This window comes from Gallinula chloropus, assembly GCF_964237585.1.
Source record: "Gallinula chloropus genome assembly, chromosome: 3".
Lineage (NCBI taxonomy): Eukaryota > Metazoa > Chordata > Aves > Gruiformes > Rallidae > Gallinula > Gallinula chloropus.
Genome location: NC_140087.1, coordinates 37,491,837 through 37,510,338, shown reverse-complemented (window position 1 = coordinate 37,510,338; position 18,502 = coordinate 37,491,837). Strand labels below are relative to the sequence as shown.

Here is an 18,502-nt window from a genome sequence, read left to right as displayed (position 1 = left end):
GAAAGGGAAGGAAGCACTGAAGGTGGAGGACTGCTATTCATTAATTGCATCATATTGAGCTTCCAGGCAGACAAGTACTTGAGACAGCCAAAAGGTGGAGATTTTTAGGTTCCTCCCACTGCTTTTCCTTCTCCTCCCCCCTTCCCAAAAGAAGTGCTTTGCCAAAACTGCCTTGTGGCAACACAAGGGTTTTTTAAGAAGTCGGGACTGAAGGATAAATTTTGGAGACTGAGTTAATTTCAATCCTTTCTTTTCTCTCTATCATGTCACAACTCTTCGTCACTGTTATTCAGGGTGAAAATCTAGGACAAAACAAACCCACAAACAAAAAAAACCCAAAAAGAAAATAGGGGCACAAGTCATTACCCAGTCTTACAAGAATTTTTCAGCTTCCAGTTGTTTCTCCAAGAAGAAAAATTGTAAGAATTATGGAGGCAGTCACTTGATTCAGTTTTATTCTTTTATGGATTACTTATGGAAAAACTTCCTGTGCCTTCAAGAGAAGTTTTCCACAGGTAGAAATTACTGAATCTAGCTGATCCTTTTTAGCAACAGAATAAAATGTTTGTGGTGTTTTTTTTTTAATTTCTGGATCAGAAATGTATACCTGACATTAACTTAATATTGTTTCAGTTTTTCACACTGTAATCTTGTATTTCTAGATATAAAATGGGGAGAAAACTTTTCAGTGCATCGCAGCTGTTGCTGTTTGAATAGAAGCTTGTTTAAGTGTATACAACTTAATGTGTGAGACAAGACATCTGCTGAAGATGAAGTCCTGAATTAATTTCTATTTTTATCAAAGCTGTTAACATGTAGGGGTTTGCAGTGAAGGGGTTTTTCCTAAAGGGAAGGTTCCTTGAAAGTAAAGCAGTTGTTTTTCTACTGCTCAGGTTGGTCCTGTCCTTGACATCTGGACAGTCAGAGTCAGAAGTGAATTAATTCATGGGGATACATGGCAACTGCCACAAGATGCTGAAAGTGAAATGCACCTTAAATTACAGACTTGGACAATGCTGAAAACATCCCTCTGGTTTCCTAAAGAAAATTTTTTGCAAAGCAAATGTTAAACATGAATAATCAGTTATCTAAGGGGTAGAATTGGAGAAGGCTTCAGTTGGTGGTATTTGAGGGGTTTTTTCTAATGCACAACAGCAGTAAAGACAACGTGGTTAAGATTTGTTTTAATTCAAGTGAAGACTAACAACTTGTTTAAAAAGCAATGCAAAGTCCCTGCCAGACTACTTACTTATTTACTGTATTACATTAACGAGGATGCAAGGGGAAAGTCTGTGATTGAAAATAACCTGCATTATTTAAACAAGCACAGGTGGCAGCATCAGCAGGTTTGGGAAGTTCACAGGTACCTGAGTACCTCTGAAGGGACAGAAATGTAATTTAGCTTTAAAATGCCTGGTACCTCTTCCATGATGGCTATTGTTTTTTCACTCGTGTACCTGAGGTACTGGACGTGATACTCCAGAATACCACTGCAATCGGGTCTAAAGTTTCCAGTGCTTGCTGGAAGGAAGAAAATAGAACAAGATTAAGGATAAATGACAAAATACCTCTTGAATTAGGAGCTGTCAAGTGTACTAATGCAGATAGACATGATTGGGATCAATCTCTCTGTTCCCACACATATGTTAGCCACACAGATTTGTAAAGGAAAGGTTGGGACAAGGCTGGAGGGTTCATCACGTTGGACTTTATCTTGGTGCAAGTGTGTAGCACAGCAATGACTAGCCAGCTGTCACAAATTCTAAGTCTGCACTTGGTGAGGAGAGGACAAAGATGTTATCATTGAAGGATTTTGTACACCTAGATTCCCGGCAATAATAAAATTGAATATCCCTGAATTCATATTCTGTTTTTTTAGAGGTTTGGGTGAATTGGCATGTTGTTCTGTCATTACATTTTAAAAGAAATTATTCACCTTCTTCAGTTATATATATGTGGGAATGTACAAGCTCTTACAAGATGATAAGATGCAGCTCAGGAAAGAAATTTTCTCAGGTCCAAGGGAGTAAAAAGAAATAGCTGCTCTAGTTAGATCCACTGCTGGTCAGTTGGTCTTAACTGAGAATTTGATGTTAGACTGTTGGAATCAGCACTGAAATTAAGAAGCTTAGTGCACCACGTTATTAGAATTGTGCCTCTATAGAGTGTTCTGAGCTACTTAACTAATTGAGGCCACTGGTGTTTAACATGAAAAGATAGTGCAGGGTTTCTAGGCAAGGGAGCTATATTTTTTTTCCTAGAAACCCGCAGGAATATTTATGATAACTCAGGAATGCAACAAACATCTACTGATCTGAACTAGACATAAGAAGTAGTTTCATAGGAATGAACAGTGTTAATTAGCATAAAGGTCAGACTTAAGGTGGATAAGAAAAACATTTGAAGTTAAAGTGGCTTATAATTCTTCATGTTTTGGGAATGAGTCACTAGAACCACAGAGGCAATTCCTCTCTGACTGGAAACATTACAAAATAATCTGTGTAATCAGGGGTGAAGGAACACATCTTCCTATGCCATGACTAACTGCTGTCAGGCAGGACATCGAACTACAGGGGCTACTAGTCCTAGGTTACAGCTGGCAGCATCTTGCAAGGGCAAGAAGTATTTTCTGACACCGGGAAAGTGTCTGATGTAGAGAGATGTCACAGAGGGGCTGGGGTGTCTGCAGTGTCTCCTGGGCATGTCTGGCACTGCGTCCCATGGCACACGGGCTGGTGGTTACTACGCGATGCGGACACCACCCATTCACTATTTGCTGCTTGTTCACCATTTCTGCTGTATCTGCACGTGGCAGTGACAGCGTGGACTGCTAGACAAAAAGCTGAGGCTTAAATGGTCCCATTTTACTATGCAGGTGTTTATTTAAAAAAACAGATTGGAAGCACAAAATGATCCAGTGTCTGTGGCAGGCTGGAACTAAGTGGGACTAAAATGAGCAGTTTGGTAAAACTGCAAGTGTTCAAAAAGCAACCGGCAGGAAAAATGCTCCCTTATTGGACAATCACACTGCATTTCCATTACTAGAGAGCAAAGATTGTGAACGTTTATTTTGACATGTAATTAGTTTTCATTATGCATTGGCTTTTACTCTCGTTGCAAATAGTTCCTGAGAAAATAAGGGAACTATTTTATTACCAAAGCAAATTTGTCTGTAATATTTCCACTATGAAACAGAGCAGCTTAGCAAAACAGAGCTCCTGAAGACTTGCCCAAAGTGAGCCCATGTAGCTCAGAATCAGCTCTCCTGGTTTCCAGGCTCTTCTGCTGTACATAACCATCTTCTCACAGCTAAACTTGTTAGGGGGTATAAGGTGGGAAACAGCTTCCAAACCAAATTAACCTTTGCTTAATTCAGAATAGAAAAATGTAGATCATTTGTGTTTGTCAGGGCTTGGTGGGTACATTTAACACAGAAAGGCTGAAGTTTGCAAAATACTTTACACTCTTGGTCATGAAACAGAGGGCCACAAGCATGTCTATACATCCCAGAAAGCTGCTCTCCAGGTCTGAGTCCTTTGTGACAGGAAGAAATTGGCATTAGTTTGCCCACTGTCTCTCTGAGAAGACCAACAGGAGCTTCTTTAAAGTGCTGTTGTCAGTAGTTTCTCTTTTCTCAGTTGCCACTTTCCAGTGATTGTTGCTTTGCTTATATATTCCTTGGCCAGTTTTAAAGCTGTTGGCATCACAGCCCTCTTCCTCTGCTCTGTGTGGTCCTCCTAACCACGTATGTTCCTCTGAGCCGGCCTGTCCAGGATGGTGCATGATACATGTGCTGTGTGCATAATGGATAAAGGATTTACAGGAAAATATGGTGATGACTTGATCACTTCAGGAGTTTTTTCACTTTCTTAAAAGTAGTAACTTGAAATTGTTTGTATCAGATATGGACAAGTCCTTGATGGGGAAGATGAAGGGTGGAGGTAGATGACATACAACTTTGGAAAAAAGTTAATTGGGTTCTGTGCAATGTAACAGAGGAGACAGCAGGGGGGGTGGTGGTGGGGAGAGGTCCAGAGTGGCTCAGTTGATGTACAAGTACGCTACTTGCGAATTCAAACAATGTCTAGGTGGAGGTATGCTTCTGTTCTTTCCTGAGAGCCAGCTGCATCAGGACAATGAAAACCTGCATCAGACTTATGCAAAGCTGCTGCTATCAGTTAGTGGAGATTGACTCAAATGAGATGAAGAAACGATTCTCTATCAGAGTTTCCCTGCTAATGAGAGGAAGGGGATTTGCTTTCAGTACCCCCTCATTGCTAAAGCTGCCCAAGTGCTTTTATATCCTATGGATGAGGGAGTTACCTAGAGCAAGAAATTGGGGAATAATCTTGGTAGCGTAGGGCTCAGAAGAGTCTGTAAGCTTGGAAGTGCAGGAAGAGGGAAAAGTCTTAGATCAGTAAAAGTTGAGAAAAAAGTTGGGAAATAAGATGTTTGGTTTAGTTTTTCTCCTAAAGTCTGAAATTACAAATTAGAACTTGTATGCTTGGTTGGTTTTTCTTTTCTAGAGGTGATACTATTATGTAGCTGTGAAGCATCCAGTTTGCCTTAAGCCTCACAGTAATCTCCACAAAATGTTCAAAGGTGAGGGAGAGGAGAAGCTATGGATTCCCAGCTGCTTTTTATATCTTTTACTGGTGTAAAAAAACCCAAAGCCAACTGCAAAATGAATATGGCCTGTTGGATTCTTAGTGCTGCAAACTTTTACAGCAACAGCAAATATTCCCAGTAAAAGTATGTTGCTTTTGTTAGTAATGATGACGTCAGAAAAATCTGAGGACTTCTACATTTGAGACTTGAACGTTAACTTCTTAACTTACCCTGACATATCTCAGCAAGAAAAGCCACATTTACATTATTGTCCCTTGAGAACTGCGTGGGTTGAAGTATAAGAAAAGGTGTTGTTTATGGTAGGGTGTCGCTACAGGGCTCCTGCTAGGATGTTTATGATGAGGCAAGTACTTCTGTCATCAGACTCCTATGGTCCCTATTTGAAGCAGAATGCCTCCTGGGGGGTGGTGGTGGTGTATGGGGGGGGGGGGGGGGGGGGGGCGCTGTTGTTGTTTTGGGGTTTGTTCAGTTGCTTTTTTAAAGATTATCCATTAGGCCAGGATAAAGCAGTAAACGATATCTATTATTCCACTGCTACTTCTCTGCGCAGCCCCAGTGGCCACCCTGCCTGTTCCCCTGCCGTTTTTAAAGAAATGGCCTGTTCGGAACAGTGGGTGGCTCTTCTTTCTGTCATCCCTGTGCTCCTGCTAGCTCACTCATGACAACTTGTTTTAAATAGCTCTGTCTTCTAAGCAATATCATTAAGGTATTAAAAAGGATATTCTGGCTCAAATTTTTGAGTTCCAATCAAAACTACTCTGCCCCCAGGTTTGCTGATTTCATCCGCCTTTGGGCCAGACTGTCTCTTTTAAGGGCTTTCAGGAGAGCTCCGGTTTGTTTTGTTGTTTTTCCCCAGTTGGTGCTGTCTAGTGCAGCAGGCGCTGAAGCCACTGGAAGTTTGATCATTGACTTTCATGAGGGAAACCTCAGGATCTGAGCATTTGGGATGGAAAGGGTACTTAGCAGTACTCAAAGATCTGACTAAGTCAACGGGAGTTTTGCCACCTTCAAAAAATGCAAGATGGCACTCTGCCTCCGCCTGGCCCTCCGGAATGCTAAAGGGGGAAAGCAAAACAAGTCAAAAGCAACGTGTTGTGCTCCCTTCGGACCACTTGGGAAGCAAGCATTTCCCAAAATGCGTATGTATTAAAGCCTTTGGATAAAAAAATCAGTCTTATTTCTTAAATACTGAAAGTGGAAACCCCAAAACATCACTATTCCAGAGGCTTAATGCTCACAATGTGTGAACCTAAAATGGGTAAAGCCACTGCATGTTTTCACGTGTTGCCATTTCCTCTGTAGGTTCATCCATTTGGGTTCATACATTCAGGTCACAAAACGGTGAGCTCTCCCAGAACAATCTCTAGGCTTTCTCTTGTATACAAGGAAAACGATATCCCAGATTAAAATAAAATCGAGAAGCTTCTTGCGAAAATGGCGTTTACATTCTCAGTCAGTAGTATCAGTAGTATTGTCTCCATTCTCAACATTAACATCAGTAGGACAAGAAAAACCAGCTGATCAGTAGAGAGAGAGCTATAGGTCTCATTTATATATCTCCTATTAAATGCATTCGTTTTTCTTAAGAAGGAGAGAAAAACCACCAAAACAAACACACAAACCCACCCCCACAACCAAAAATGCCGCAGGTCATGGGAAAGTAGATGCTTATTTTTCAGGAGTGGGACTTTTTGACCTTTGAACGGCGGGTTTCGTGCCGGGGTACGGAGGGTGCCAGCCGGGCTCGGCGCTGCTCCCCGGGGCGGCGGCGGGAAGCTGGGGCGGGGGGGTGGGGGGGAGGCGCGCGGGGACTCTGGTCCAGCACCAAGGGCGCTGCAACTGCGTCCGTCGAGTCCGAACTGCAAGTTGAAAGATAATTAAAGGAATCCTTCCAGTACCTAACCACAGGCTCACTTTCGTGCGGCATCCCCAGGCGATTAAAGCCGCACACGGGTCAGCTGAGAGCCGGGAGCTGCCGGAGAGGACACGGGCTTCCCGTTGGGAAGGGGTCTGGGGATGTGCGCTGTCCCGGGGAAATAAGGTAGGGAATGATGGACAGGTCTTATGAACCCGAGGTAACAGCTGGAGGCTACTACGAGAAGGAGAGTATTGCTATAAATGGGGAATCTTTATAGCTGTTCGGCTGGAGGAAGTTTTTTGGCTGTAAACTGTCATGCACGGCAGCTCTCGGTGAAAAGGCTATGAAAGAGGGGAGCCCGCTCTCCTGAGAACCAAAGTGCAATTAAGATCAGAAAGAGGGAGAAGGAAATAAAATAAAGACGGCAAGAATCCCAGCCGAGGAAAAACTTTAGGGTCTGTTTGAGGTTGTTTCTTGGGTTGTTTTGTTTTGTGTTTTGTTTTTTTTCCCGTTCCAAAGATTAGGTGGGCACTTTATTTTAATGGTCATTAAAAATTTAAAGCTGGATAGACTTTTTTGTGAAAGACCAACTAACTTTGAGTGCGTACATTACTTGTCTGGGATGAGTGGCACAGTTACTTGCTAAGAATTAACTAAAACGTGAAATACATCAAACGGAATTCAACCTTTCCTCTCCCAGGAGCTCTCGCTGAGAGCGATCAGTGCAAAAAGAAGTATTAACCATGTAGATAAGTGCTCGCTGCCCACGGAGTCAGGTTGCTTCCCTTGTGCGCACATACATATATACGTATGTATGTGGAATGTGCGTGTATCTATCTGCCTGTATTAAGATGCCCTTCCTTGAAGCATCCATCCGGAAGAATGGATGTTTTTAAAGCTCAGATCGCCTAAATACACATTATAGATGGGCTCTATTTGTTTTATTTATTCACTTTCCGAGCCTTTCATTTTTCTACCTAAACGGTCCCGTCGCTTTCAATTCCGGCTGGTTTCGCTGCTTTCGGCTCTTGAATATGTTCATTGTCAGGGAGGTCGAGTTTAGAAAGAATTGAGGATTGAGTTTGCCCCACATGGGGCATTACCACTCTTCCACTCCACTTGCCCCACCTCGTTCTCAAAAAGGGATGCGACTTCTACGAGGGGCGAAAAAAGTCCCTTCTCTCCCGTTCACCTGTACGGAGCGAGTGACTGTCTGTGCGAGTCTTTCTCTGGGGTCAACTTATGCTGGTGCTCGATTAAGATGTTCGAAGTGCCTCCTTCAAAGTACAAAGTGGTCCCCAACCGAGGGACAGCGTGCGGTGGTCTTTCGGGAGGTTTGAACGCTCCTGGCTTTTGCTAGGGCGTGCTTGTTTGTTCTGAGTGGAGTCCCTTAAGTGAAATAAATACCTGATGGCGAAAAGATCATCTCAAAATCTCTTTAGTGGCGCCTAGGTATCAACTGATTAAACCTCGCCCGTAATTTCTCTGCAAGTGCTGATTTCTCCCTTGTGAAGAGGACAAAACGCGGGCGGAGGATGCCCGGGCAGAAAAAGCTTTAAGAAACTTTAAGGCAGGAATAAGTCTGAAGTGAAAACAATTTTTCGTGTGTTTCTGGACAGTAGTGGACGAGAAGTGACGTGCGGAATTTAACATGTGAGGTTGAAGGGGGGGTAGGGGGGGTAGACGGGGGGAAGGCAGCTCTGCGGAGTTAAGTTATAAGGGTGTACGAGCCCAGCGGTGCTGTGCAATGGCAATACGGCCGAAAATCCGAACTCCTAAACCAAAAAAGAAACCGAAAATAATAGCGGAAGCATGGGGTTTATTTGAAGTCGGATGAAGGCAGACACGCTGGGGCTGCTGCTCCGCTGTGTGCGGAGCGTGGAAAGGCAGGGGTGCGGGAAGGCAGGGGTGCGGACAGGGGGGTGTCTGCCCGTAGGAAGAGCCGGTGCCCGGACTGACCCGCCGCCTGCGTCCTGCAGAAGGGGCCCTGTGAGCGTGCCTTCCCTTGGCAGCCCTGACTTCCAGCTCCTTCTGCTCCTAGACAGTTTGCCCTCTACTCCGGGCACTTTCTCCTAAAATCTTAAAAATCCCGACAGGGACGATGCGTGGTGTATGGCCGACTGGGGGGGAGGGGGGTGGAAAGCGGGGGAAGGGGGGAGGGAGATGCCTATTTGAAAAGAAACCCTTATTTTTACACCGCGCCGCTCATTTTCCCTCTCCTTTGCTCCCGTTTAAAGAACTTGTTATTGTTTAAAGAGACCCCATTGAACTATTTCCTGCTCATTGTCACCTCTCTCCCCCTCGCCCTCTATCCAGGGATTCTCACGGAAAGGTAATAAACTGTTTCCCTCACACCACAGACCGCCGCAGCCCCGGATAATGCAAACTATTAAAACACCGGCGGGCCGAAGCGTTTTAAAACAGCCCTCCGCTCCCTCGGCCCGGCTCTGCTTTTGAGCCAAACAGTTTTAAAAGACAACTGACACCCGTCGCAAAGTTTCACCCCTGAGGCTCAGGCTCCGCTCCTGCCCGCGGAAACTCGCGGGGGAGTTTCTCCCTGCTACACGAAGTGGAGCCTTCGGCTGTCGATCCGATTTTTAGAGGGGTTTTTGATGGTTGGTTGTTGCTATCCAATTGCGTCGGCTCGTAAGCACCGCTCTGATTTACAGAAGTGGTTTTTGGTTTAGGGGGGATGGCCCGAAAACCGGCGGGGTCGAGCCGCGGCCGCCAGCGAAGGCGCTGCTGGGGATGGGGATGGGGATGGGGATGGGGATGGGGATGGGGATGGGGATGGGGATGGGGATGGGGATGGGGATGGGGATGGGGATGGGGTGCAAACTCCGCGGCCGTTCCCACGGGTGCGCTCCTTGCGGTGCCTAAAAGGCGGGGAGGGGGTGGCGGGGAGGGGTGCCCTCGTTGTGCCGGGTTTCTTCTGGCCAGCTGACCTACAGAGTCATCTACAAGGTGCAGCTTTCTGAGTACTTTTCCCATGAAGGGTGGTCGTTGCGAACCGCAGCCCCGCTTCAGCCGAAGCGCCGCGACTTGCGGGTGGGAAGCGGCGGGGCGGGCGCGGGGGGTGTGTGCGGGGGAAAGGGGGGAGAGGCGTGGGGGCTGCGGGCAGCCGGCGGGGACCTGGGGAGAAGGACTTCCCATGTGGTTCCCCCCCCCCCCCGCCCCCATATATGAATCCGCGGCCGGCGTGTCTCCCGCCCAGGGCTGGCTGCCTAAAACCAGACCCCGGGGCTTTTTGCGGCGAGCGTCGGTGGCCCCGTTAATGACTGCGGCGGGGAGGCGGGAGGGTGCCGCACGCAGGTTATGAGGCTGTTGCCGAGATGGGCCATTTCCTCCGCGGCTGCCGGAGCCCCGGCCCCGGCGGCTTTGATAGAGGTGCAAACATTTGGGGGCAGATTTACATAAAATAGCCGCGTTTAATCCCGCGGGCTGCAATTAACATCACAGGCTTCCCCGGGCACCGTTGTGATATGGCCGCGGGCAGCCAATCGGAAAGGCCGGCCGGACAGATCAAAGCGGTTGTCCGCCAATCAGCGGGGGCCCCCCGCCGGTATTGTGATGTCACCGGGGGGGGTGTTTATGACGGGGTATAACAGCGGCCCCTTCCCCGCTCCCGCTCGCTGGGGCCGCGGAGGTCAAGTGGAGTCAGCCCCGGCCCCACCGCCGCTGCTCGGGGCTCCGCCGGGGCACCTGCCCTGCCAGGCGGGCGGGGGTCCAGGATGAGCTCCCCCGGCACGGAGGGCGCGGGCAAGCCCCTGCAGTACCGCGTGGACCACCTACTGAGCGCCGTGGAGAGCGAGCTGCAGGCGGGCAGCGAGAAGGGAGACCCCACGGAGCGGGAGCTGCGGGTCACGCTGGAAGACAACGACCTGTGGCTGCGGTTCAAGGAGCTCACCAACGAGATGATCGTCACCAAAAACGGCAGGTAGGGGTGCCGCGGGCCCCGCGCCCTCCCGCCGCCCCTGGCCCACGCACACCTCCCCCGGGGGCGGGCGGGGAAGGGGTGTGTGTGTGTGTGTGTGAGGGAGTCCCGTCGGCGGCTGCCCGGCTGAGCCCGGGGTGGGGGCCCGGGGGCTGCCGTCCCGCCGTGCCTCGCACCTCCGTGTCGCCCCGCAGGAGGATGTTCCCGGTGCTGAAGGTGAGCGTGTCGGGGCTGGACCCCAACGCCATGTACTCCTTCCTGCTGGACTTCGTGGCGGCCGACGGGCACCGCTGGAAGTACGTGAACGGGGAGTGGGTACCGGGCGGGAAACCGGAGCCGCAGGCGCCCAGCTGCGTCTACATCCACCCCGACTCGCCCAACTTCGGCGCGCACTGGATGAAGGCGCCCGTCTCCTTCAGCAAAGTCAAACTCACCAACAAGCTCAACGGCGGCGGGCAGGTAAGCGCCGGCTCCGGGACCTGCACCGATCCGGCTGGTCCCTGCGAGGCGGCGGGGTCCGGCCGAGCAGCCGCTCACACCCTACATAATGCTCGTTTTTACGTGGTTGTTTGTATGTTGCCGTTATTAAACGGGGTGGGGTGTGTCGCGTTGCGCACACACACACACACACACACACACCTCCCCCCCGGCTCCTTCCCCTTCCTCATCCACCGCCCCAGAGCAGCGTTTTTTCAGCAGAACTGGTCTTCCGGCAGAGGATGGGCGCCTGGATGTTTTGACTTTCTTACCTCTTTCTGGTCTGAAAATGTGATGATGTCAATGCTGTAGTCGATGTGTGCATCTGGCCGCTTATCGCGGAGGTGTTTGAGGCTCTGCAAGCTGCCCTGTCAAGTTACAGGGATGAGGATAACTAGGGCAAAGAGCTGGGGTGTCTGACTGCAGTGTTCCTTTCCTTGTCTTACAGCTTCGGTTTCAGGTTGTTTTCATACCTCTTGCCCCTCTCTCCTCTGCTGGAAAGATGGATCATTAGGACTTCGGTGCCTGCCAGCATCTGCCTCTGCTCTGTCACTGCTTACCCGCTCTCATCCCTTTGCTCACAGATCATGCTGAACTCCCTGCACAAGTATGAGCCGAGAATTCATATAGTGCGAGTGGGTGGCCCGCAGCGGATGATCACCAGCCACTCCTTCCCAGAGACTCAGTTTATAGCCGTGACGGCCTACCAGAACGAGGAGGTATGCGCAGCAGGGAAGAAAGGATGCAAGGGCCAGGAGGTTTCCAGTGGCAAAGTGCATGTTACACAGCAAAATAATGGATCTCCTATCACTTTTTGCAGTCCTCTCTTTGCCTTGTTTCAAGCTAGATGTAAAAAGGAAACTAATATAGGTAAAAGCCCTATGAATGTATGATAACGGAATCCGGATCGCTGTCTCACTATGTGCTGCAAACTCATTGCAGGAGAGTAATTCTTAGAAGGTCTGTGGGGCAAACAAGTGTGGTAAGGGCCACTTTCAGAACTGGACTTTCTTTCTCAGCCAAAATGCACATCTATGGCTGATGAATCTATAAATGACCAATCCTTCTGAGAGTTTTTGTTTGAGCTCATTCTGCTCTGGCTTGAAATGCAAAGGTTTTTTATAACTGTAGTGTGCTACCTTTCTTAGCTGTTTCCTTAGCTGATCAATAAACCCAGGCAATTCAGGCTCTTAGAATTTGGCAGGGGGACTGATCCCGAGTGCTCTGCTTATACTTCAGCCCCGGGGGCTGTTTAATTGACACCCATAGGTTGGTGGCATGGGCCTAATCTCATTCCTTAAAAATCTGTGATTTTACTAACTTTGATGAACAGTCCTAATTAAAATCCTATTTTTTTTTCAATAATGAATGGTGATATTTGCAAATAAAGCTATTTGTTGTTGTTGTTTTTAGATCACAGCTTTAAAAATTAAATACAATCCATTTGCAAAGGCATTTCTTGATGCAAAAGAAAGGTGAGAGCTCTTAATTCTAAAGTGTGGAATTTTTTTGGCACAGTCTTGTAAAAGCATATTCTTAGCTAATACAACATGGTTTCTTTTATAGAAGTGATCACAAAGACATGATGGAGGAAGTGGGAGACAACCAGCAGTCTGGGTATTCACAGTGTATGTTTCCTTTCGTTCTGAACATAACTTTGATTTCTTCCATCTCCTCTAATAAGTGAAACAAAGCAGTGTTTACTGGATTCCCTGTTAGTTCATAGGGACCTGTGATCCTTAGAGTTGTGGTTCATGCAAGTTTGCTTGTATAAACGTGTGTGTGGTTAAGACACATAAGAATATTTTATTCAAAATTCTTTGACAGACACTGGAAGTTACCTTCATGTCCAAAAAGACAGCCGCCTTAGTATGCAAGGACAGCAATATCCATCTGGATAGGGAGATAAAAGTTTATTTCAAAATACAGCAGAAAACTATGAAAATGTACTTGTGTGTTAAGAAAATCAGGGGTTTTTTCCTTAGGGTTTTTTTTTTCCAGATGAAGAAAAAGTTTTAGTGTTTTAATGGTTTCTATGTTAACAGATTATTGCCAAAATTGTCTGCAGCCTATAAAAGAGGGAATTTGAGTTGCAGTGGGAATTATTTTTTGTCTTGGTAAAAATAATTTTAAAGAATTTTTCTTAGCAGTCTAAGGAACTTCAGAGATTGAGCTACAGATTGAGACACCCCACACCCTTCCCCCCCCCCAAGCAATTTAAACCTGAAGATTACACTAAGTATTACTGAGCGTGCATTGCCTACGTAAGGGAGGCTTTAACCATTTCAGCGTTTCCTTACTGTGACTGTGATTAAATGGTAACTCAAAAACAATGCTAACTTGATGCAGGGTTTTAATTTTCCTTTATGTAAAAAAGTTTTAAAGACCCAGATTTTTCCAGCTGTGTCAGCTCTTACTTCCTTTCCTCATGTGCATTTCCTCACTGAGCAGTTTCTTGTCTTGTGGCTCTGATTCTTTCCCTGCCTGGCTGCATTGCGTAGCCATCTCACAAACCTCTCGCTTTCCCCGCAGTAGGTAGCTGGCTTATCCCTGGGACGGGGACTCTGTGCCCGCCTGCCAACCCTCACCCTCAGTTTGGAGCCCCCCTGTCGCTCTCCCCTGCCCACAGCTGTGAAAGGTACTCGTCGCTGAGGAACCACCGTCCTGCCCCCTACCCCAACCCCTACGCCCACAGAAACAACTCTCCAAGTAAGTCTGATGTTGCAGCTCTGCAAAAAGATGGGAAATACACTGAGGGATGTGGGCTCTGTGCAGTGGGCACCTCGAGTGGTTCCACTGAACTGGTATCTCCTTCTGTTTATGTGGAGGGCTTGGGACCAGCTGTGCAAAGAAGTAGAAGCAATGACTATGTCCCCATTCTTTCTTTATGGGGAAAACTGGGGTGGTGTAGAACCGAGTATTTTGTGCTGGCTTTGTCTTGTGGTCTTGAATTACTGTAACCAGTGAGCTCAGACTTACTTTGACTTCTTTAAAATTAAGTTTAAAAGTGAGGCTTTTAATCACCAGTCATAGATTCTGTCAGTAATGTCACTTCTTGTTGAGACAGAATAATTTAGGGCCTGATTCTGTCAGCTACTTGCCTGTTGCTGTAGCTAACACCAGGACAGTCAGCTAGATATGGAGAAAACGGTATGGAGCAGAGTAGACTGTGGAATACTTAAAACTTGTGCTTAAAAATAGCCAAATAAGAGGGATGAGAGGGGCATTCTTAACAGCAATTTAAAAACCCCTTTCTTCTGGCAAAGACTCATTAACAATTTTTGCCCCTCAGCCTGTATGGATATTGAAGGTTCCCATTAAAAAAAAAACAAACCCCTAAGTCTTTTAATGATGGAGTTATACACAGGTTTCCAGATGCAGCCTGGTCAATGTATAGCTTTGTAGTTTGCTTTAAAGTAGAAAGCTAGCTTTCTGTGGACTTATTTTTTGAGTCTAGGAAACTTTATGCAAGTTTTGTGACTTGCAACAGAATAAAAGACTGAAGTGCCTTCAGCATTCCTCCTTGCTCTCCAGTCCCTGACAAGGAACCACTTCTTCCCTTAGCCTGCTGCTTGAGTAACTTTTCTGGGTACCAATGGCTGTATTGGATTCCCCTCACAGCTTTCTTGTATCTCTGCCATGTTTGGCCACAAGCTGAGTTGTTTAAGCCCCAGTCTGATGGCTCTTGATGATGCCTAAGGCAGGCTTCAGAGCTTGTGGTGGCATGCTTAGCTCAAAACTGGGACAGGTGTGATCCAGAGACATGCTTGTTATCCAGGGCTGCCAGATGCTTGCTGCCAGTGTAGGTGATGGAGATAAAGAAGGTGTCTTGGAAAAGTGGTTGGGATAGTATAAGTAAGCAGCCCACCAAGAAAGTAGGAAAGGGGGCACCTTTTTGGCCACTGGCCCCTCAGAGAGCTAAGATAGTTGTGAGCTGAGCAAAGCAGCACATCAGCAGGGGCGTGCTGGGGAAAGTGTAAGCTTGGCACAACTAGTACCTGACTTCATTGTTCTCTCTGTCTGTAGCTTTGGGTTTTGCTTGAGTTTTTTGCAAGGCAGTAATGGGAGAGGGGTGGTTTAAAATCCGTATCTTGGATTTGAACACAGGATTGTTATTTGGTCTGGTTCTAGTGTGTTTAAGGGCTTGCTTATTTTCTCAGCAGCTTATGGTGATAACTCCTCAGCCTGCCTTTCCATGCTGCAGTCCCACGACAACTGGTCTTCTCTAGGAGTTCCCACACACACAACGATGCTGCCCATGAGTCATGGCACTGGCACAGCTACCAGCTCCAGGTAGGAGTCCATCCTTCAGCAGCCCTTAAATCACTGTATTGATACTTTGTGGGAAGAGGCAGCTAAAAAATGCAGGCAGAGGCTCACCAGCAAATTAGAAATCCTGATGGCCACGTGTGAGTCATGAGTATCTGGAGACACACTGGGAAGGGCTATTCACACAGAAAACATATTGAAGGACAGATATTTTTTAATGTTTTGGAGTTCTAGATATGTGTGATAGCAATATCTGATAGAAAGGGACTGCAATTAAGCAACCAACCACTGGATTTGAGGATGCTCTTTTAAGTTTAACCTCACTTTGTTTTTAAGCAAAATGGTGTTTAAAAGGTTTGGGTTTGATTGTTTTCATTTTAGGCAGTCACTGCTTTCCCAGTCAACTTCACAAACCCTTGGTCTGCTACAGATGAAGGGGCAATGAAGTATAGGAGAAGTGGTTGGGGCACCAATCCTTTATCTGAGTGCTTCCTCAGAAGCCAAGTGTAGTGTGGGACAATACACCTGCTGAAATCCTTTGCCATTTGGTGATCATACAAACACATTTTTTGTCTCCTCTTTGTATCCTTTATCGTAATTACACTTTTGGATCCTTTAGCAGAGATTGAGCTTGCAGTCAGTCCCTTAGAGCTCAATTTGGAAAATCAAAGAGATACAGATAAGGTGGTAAACTCTTTGCTATAAACCACAGAGGTATGAGGTTTGTGCACCTTTCTCAGCAAGTCAGACCTTCTGCTCCATTTGTGGGATGCATTTCTATTTGAACCATGCACATGGACACTATAGACACTTAGCTGTTAAGCAGAGTGTGTACTACTCTCTGGTATAAGGCAACTGTATTACTGAACACGTTTTGGTCCTGAACTGTTAATGAAGTGTACAGGTCCTCCAAGCACTTCTTGCTATGTCTGACCCCTTGGATGTGTATTTGGAAAGTTAAAGGCCACTGGATTTCAGTTGTGGGACTGAGTTGTCCAGTAGACAAACCTGGTAGAACTGGAACTGTGGGACCTCAAGGCAGGCATTCCTGCCAGCCCTTTTGTTTAAAGCCCTATCTGTAAAGTAAGAATAATACTTTATCTTTTTTATTAAACTGCTTGGAATCAATAGGTAGGTAGGGCTGTGTAGCATTATACAAGACTGGGCTTTTCCTCATAGTGTTTCTCTTGAATTACCCTCTTTAGTTTGTGTGTGTGTGTGTGTATAGCAGGAGGGGAGAGTGCAGAGGTTGTCATGTCCTTTTGAGCAGTGTTTTATGTAGTATTAGTCTAGCTCTTCCCCTTCTAAAACCAAAATGCTGGCTGGAGTCACCTGTCCCTCTCTGACTACAAAACCACATGAGGGGGATTAGGGCTCTGACAGACTCAGCAATGGATCCAAACCTGCTTGGGTCCAACAGCTGTGTCCGGCTGCTTCTACCGCCTGGCTTTCCCTCTGAGGAAAGGCTATGGCTTAGCCCAGGAATCTGCTCTCAAACTTCTGTGTTTTTCAGGCCAGCCTGTTCATTCCACAGTTTGTCTTAGAATTTTCCAGGATATCCAGTGCTGGAAGGCCCTGTTAGAAAGCAGGGAGGTTAGACTTATTGGTAGAGTGCCATGAACACCACTCCTGCCTGGGGGGCATCTTTCCTACCCTGCAGTGGGTCTGAGCTTCCTAAAGAAGTTTGCTGTCACCAGCAAATGAACCCAGTTTGAGAGCCGTCTTATGACCTGTGTGAGCAGCTGCCAGCGGGCACTGGGGTCACTAATAACCTGTTTTGTCTACTGCTTTCCCTCTTTCAGTCAGTATCCTAACTTGTGGTCTGTGAGTAACAACACCATCACACCGGTGTCTCAGCCAAGCGGGATGTCCAGCGGCCTGAGCTCCCAGTTCTTACGCGGCTCGCCAGCGCACTACACCGCCCTTCCGCACCCGGTCCCTGCCGCCTCCTCCGCGTCCCCCCTGTACGACGGTGGGGCACCCACAGACCTCCCTGACAGCCAGTACGATGCCTCTGCACATGCCAGGCTGGCATCCACGTGGACGCCTGTCACCCCCCCTTCCATGTAAAACCAGACCTTTGCCTACAAGACAGACATTTTAGCTACTGAATGACTTCAAATGCTCATTAATCCTCGAGGAAGAGAAGACATGAAGTAAGTTACAGACAAAGCATCTGCACCTCTTTGCACAGAGCATCTACATTTTACCTCTTAGAGCGAACAGTGCATCACTGACTTCATGTAGAGTTTACAAACCTGGTGAGCGTGCAATTCTGAGAGCAGATTCACTGCTTTTAATATTTTTTTTCTTAATTTTAAGTTTGGTAGACTTAAGTTTTAAGATTATTTTTAATTAGATTCCAAATTTCTCTGTGTTCTGATATATTTGGACGTGAAGTTTGGCATCGTTCTTATCTGGACAACTTTGAGTAAGTTACTCCTAACTTTTTCAGTTACTTTTTTTATGGCAGACTTAGCTATAGTCAAAAGAAGACTTTTATTAACTGTCTAGTTAGAAGCATTCTGAAATATGCACAAATGTAGCTGAGGAGTGATATTTTTTAAAGTTTATTTTTTATTTTTTTTGGAAAATCATGTGCACTAACACGTATTTGCCTCACAAATACGTTGTGTTCTTAACTGTATGCTTATTTCTTTGCTGCTGAATTAACGTTGAGACAATCTGCAAGAACTATATTCTTCCTAATAAATGCAGTATTAATGTTTGGTCTAAATTATTTTTACCCAAAAGGCTCCTTTTAGAGTGAAGTTTTGCTGTTTGATCTTATAGATTTCAAATATTTGCCAGTGTAGCTAAACATCTTGTTTTGAACAGCCAGTGTCTAATAAGAAGCCCTATCCAAACCCTTTTTTGAGCCACTGTGGGGAAATACAACTTTTTTTTAATGGTCTCTGGCTCATGCCTTAAGGAAGGGATTTCAATACCTGGAGAATCATTCTAATTTATTTTATTTCAGTATTGTACTCTGTTGACCTATATTTATTATTTGGTACGTTGCAACTTTGTTTTACATGTTAAGATATGTAAATAATCCCTCAACCTCAGTGTACTACTTAAAGACAATCATATGTGGGATATGTCACCCAATGGCACGCTGAGCAGCATTGATGTAAGTAGCTAACACTATGAGGGAAAGCTCCAATTACAAGTAATTTTGGGGAAAAGTGCAGATATATTAAGCTTTAAAATATGCCACCTTGCTGGAAAGCAGAAAATCTTGAGAAAAATGCTTCTTTCAGGACTAAATATTAAGTAATGCAATCTAAAAATCGAATGCAGGGGAGCCCACATCATTGGCTCAAAGTGTGCCC

At 46.3% G+C, this 18,502-nt stretch overlaps 1 protein-coding gene across 4 annotated transcripts; it reads left to right on the top strand.

Annotated features, from left to right (window-relative positions):
• Positions 1-10,218: 10,218 nt before the first annotated feature.
• On the top strand, positions 10,219-17,237 carry TBXT (T-box transcription factor T; the record flags this gene model as incomplete). 4 transcript variants are annotated; one of them, XM_084262461.1, is made up of 8 exons in its annotated part: positions 10,219-10,424; positions 10,616-10,880; positions 11,483-11,617; positions 12,312-12,373; positions 12,465-12,526; positions 13,434-13,607; positions 15,062-15,191; positions 16,970-17,237. In XM_084262461.1, the coding sequence occupies 8 exons, from the start codon at positions 10,219-10,221 to the stop codon at positions 17,235-17,237; spliced, it is 1,302 nt and encodes a 433-aa protein (XP_084118587.1). The 4 variants fall into 4 exon arrangements, with proteins under 4 accessions (XP_084118587.1, XP_084118586.1, XP_084118585.1 ...); XM_084262460.1 differs by having other exon boundaries at positions 13,431-13,607; XM_084262459.1 differs by having other exon boundaries at positions 13,431-13,607; positions 15,059-15,191.
• Positions 17,238-18,502: the final 1,265 nt, after the last annotated feature.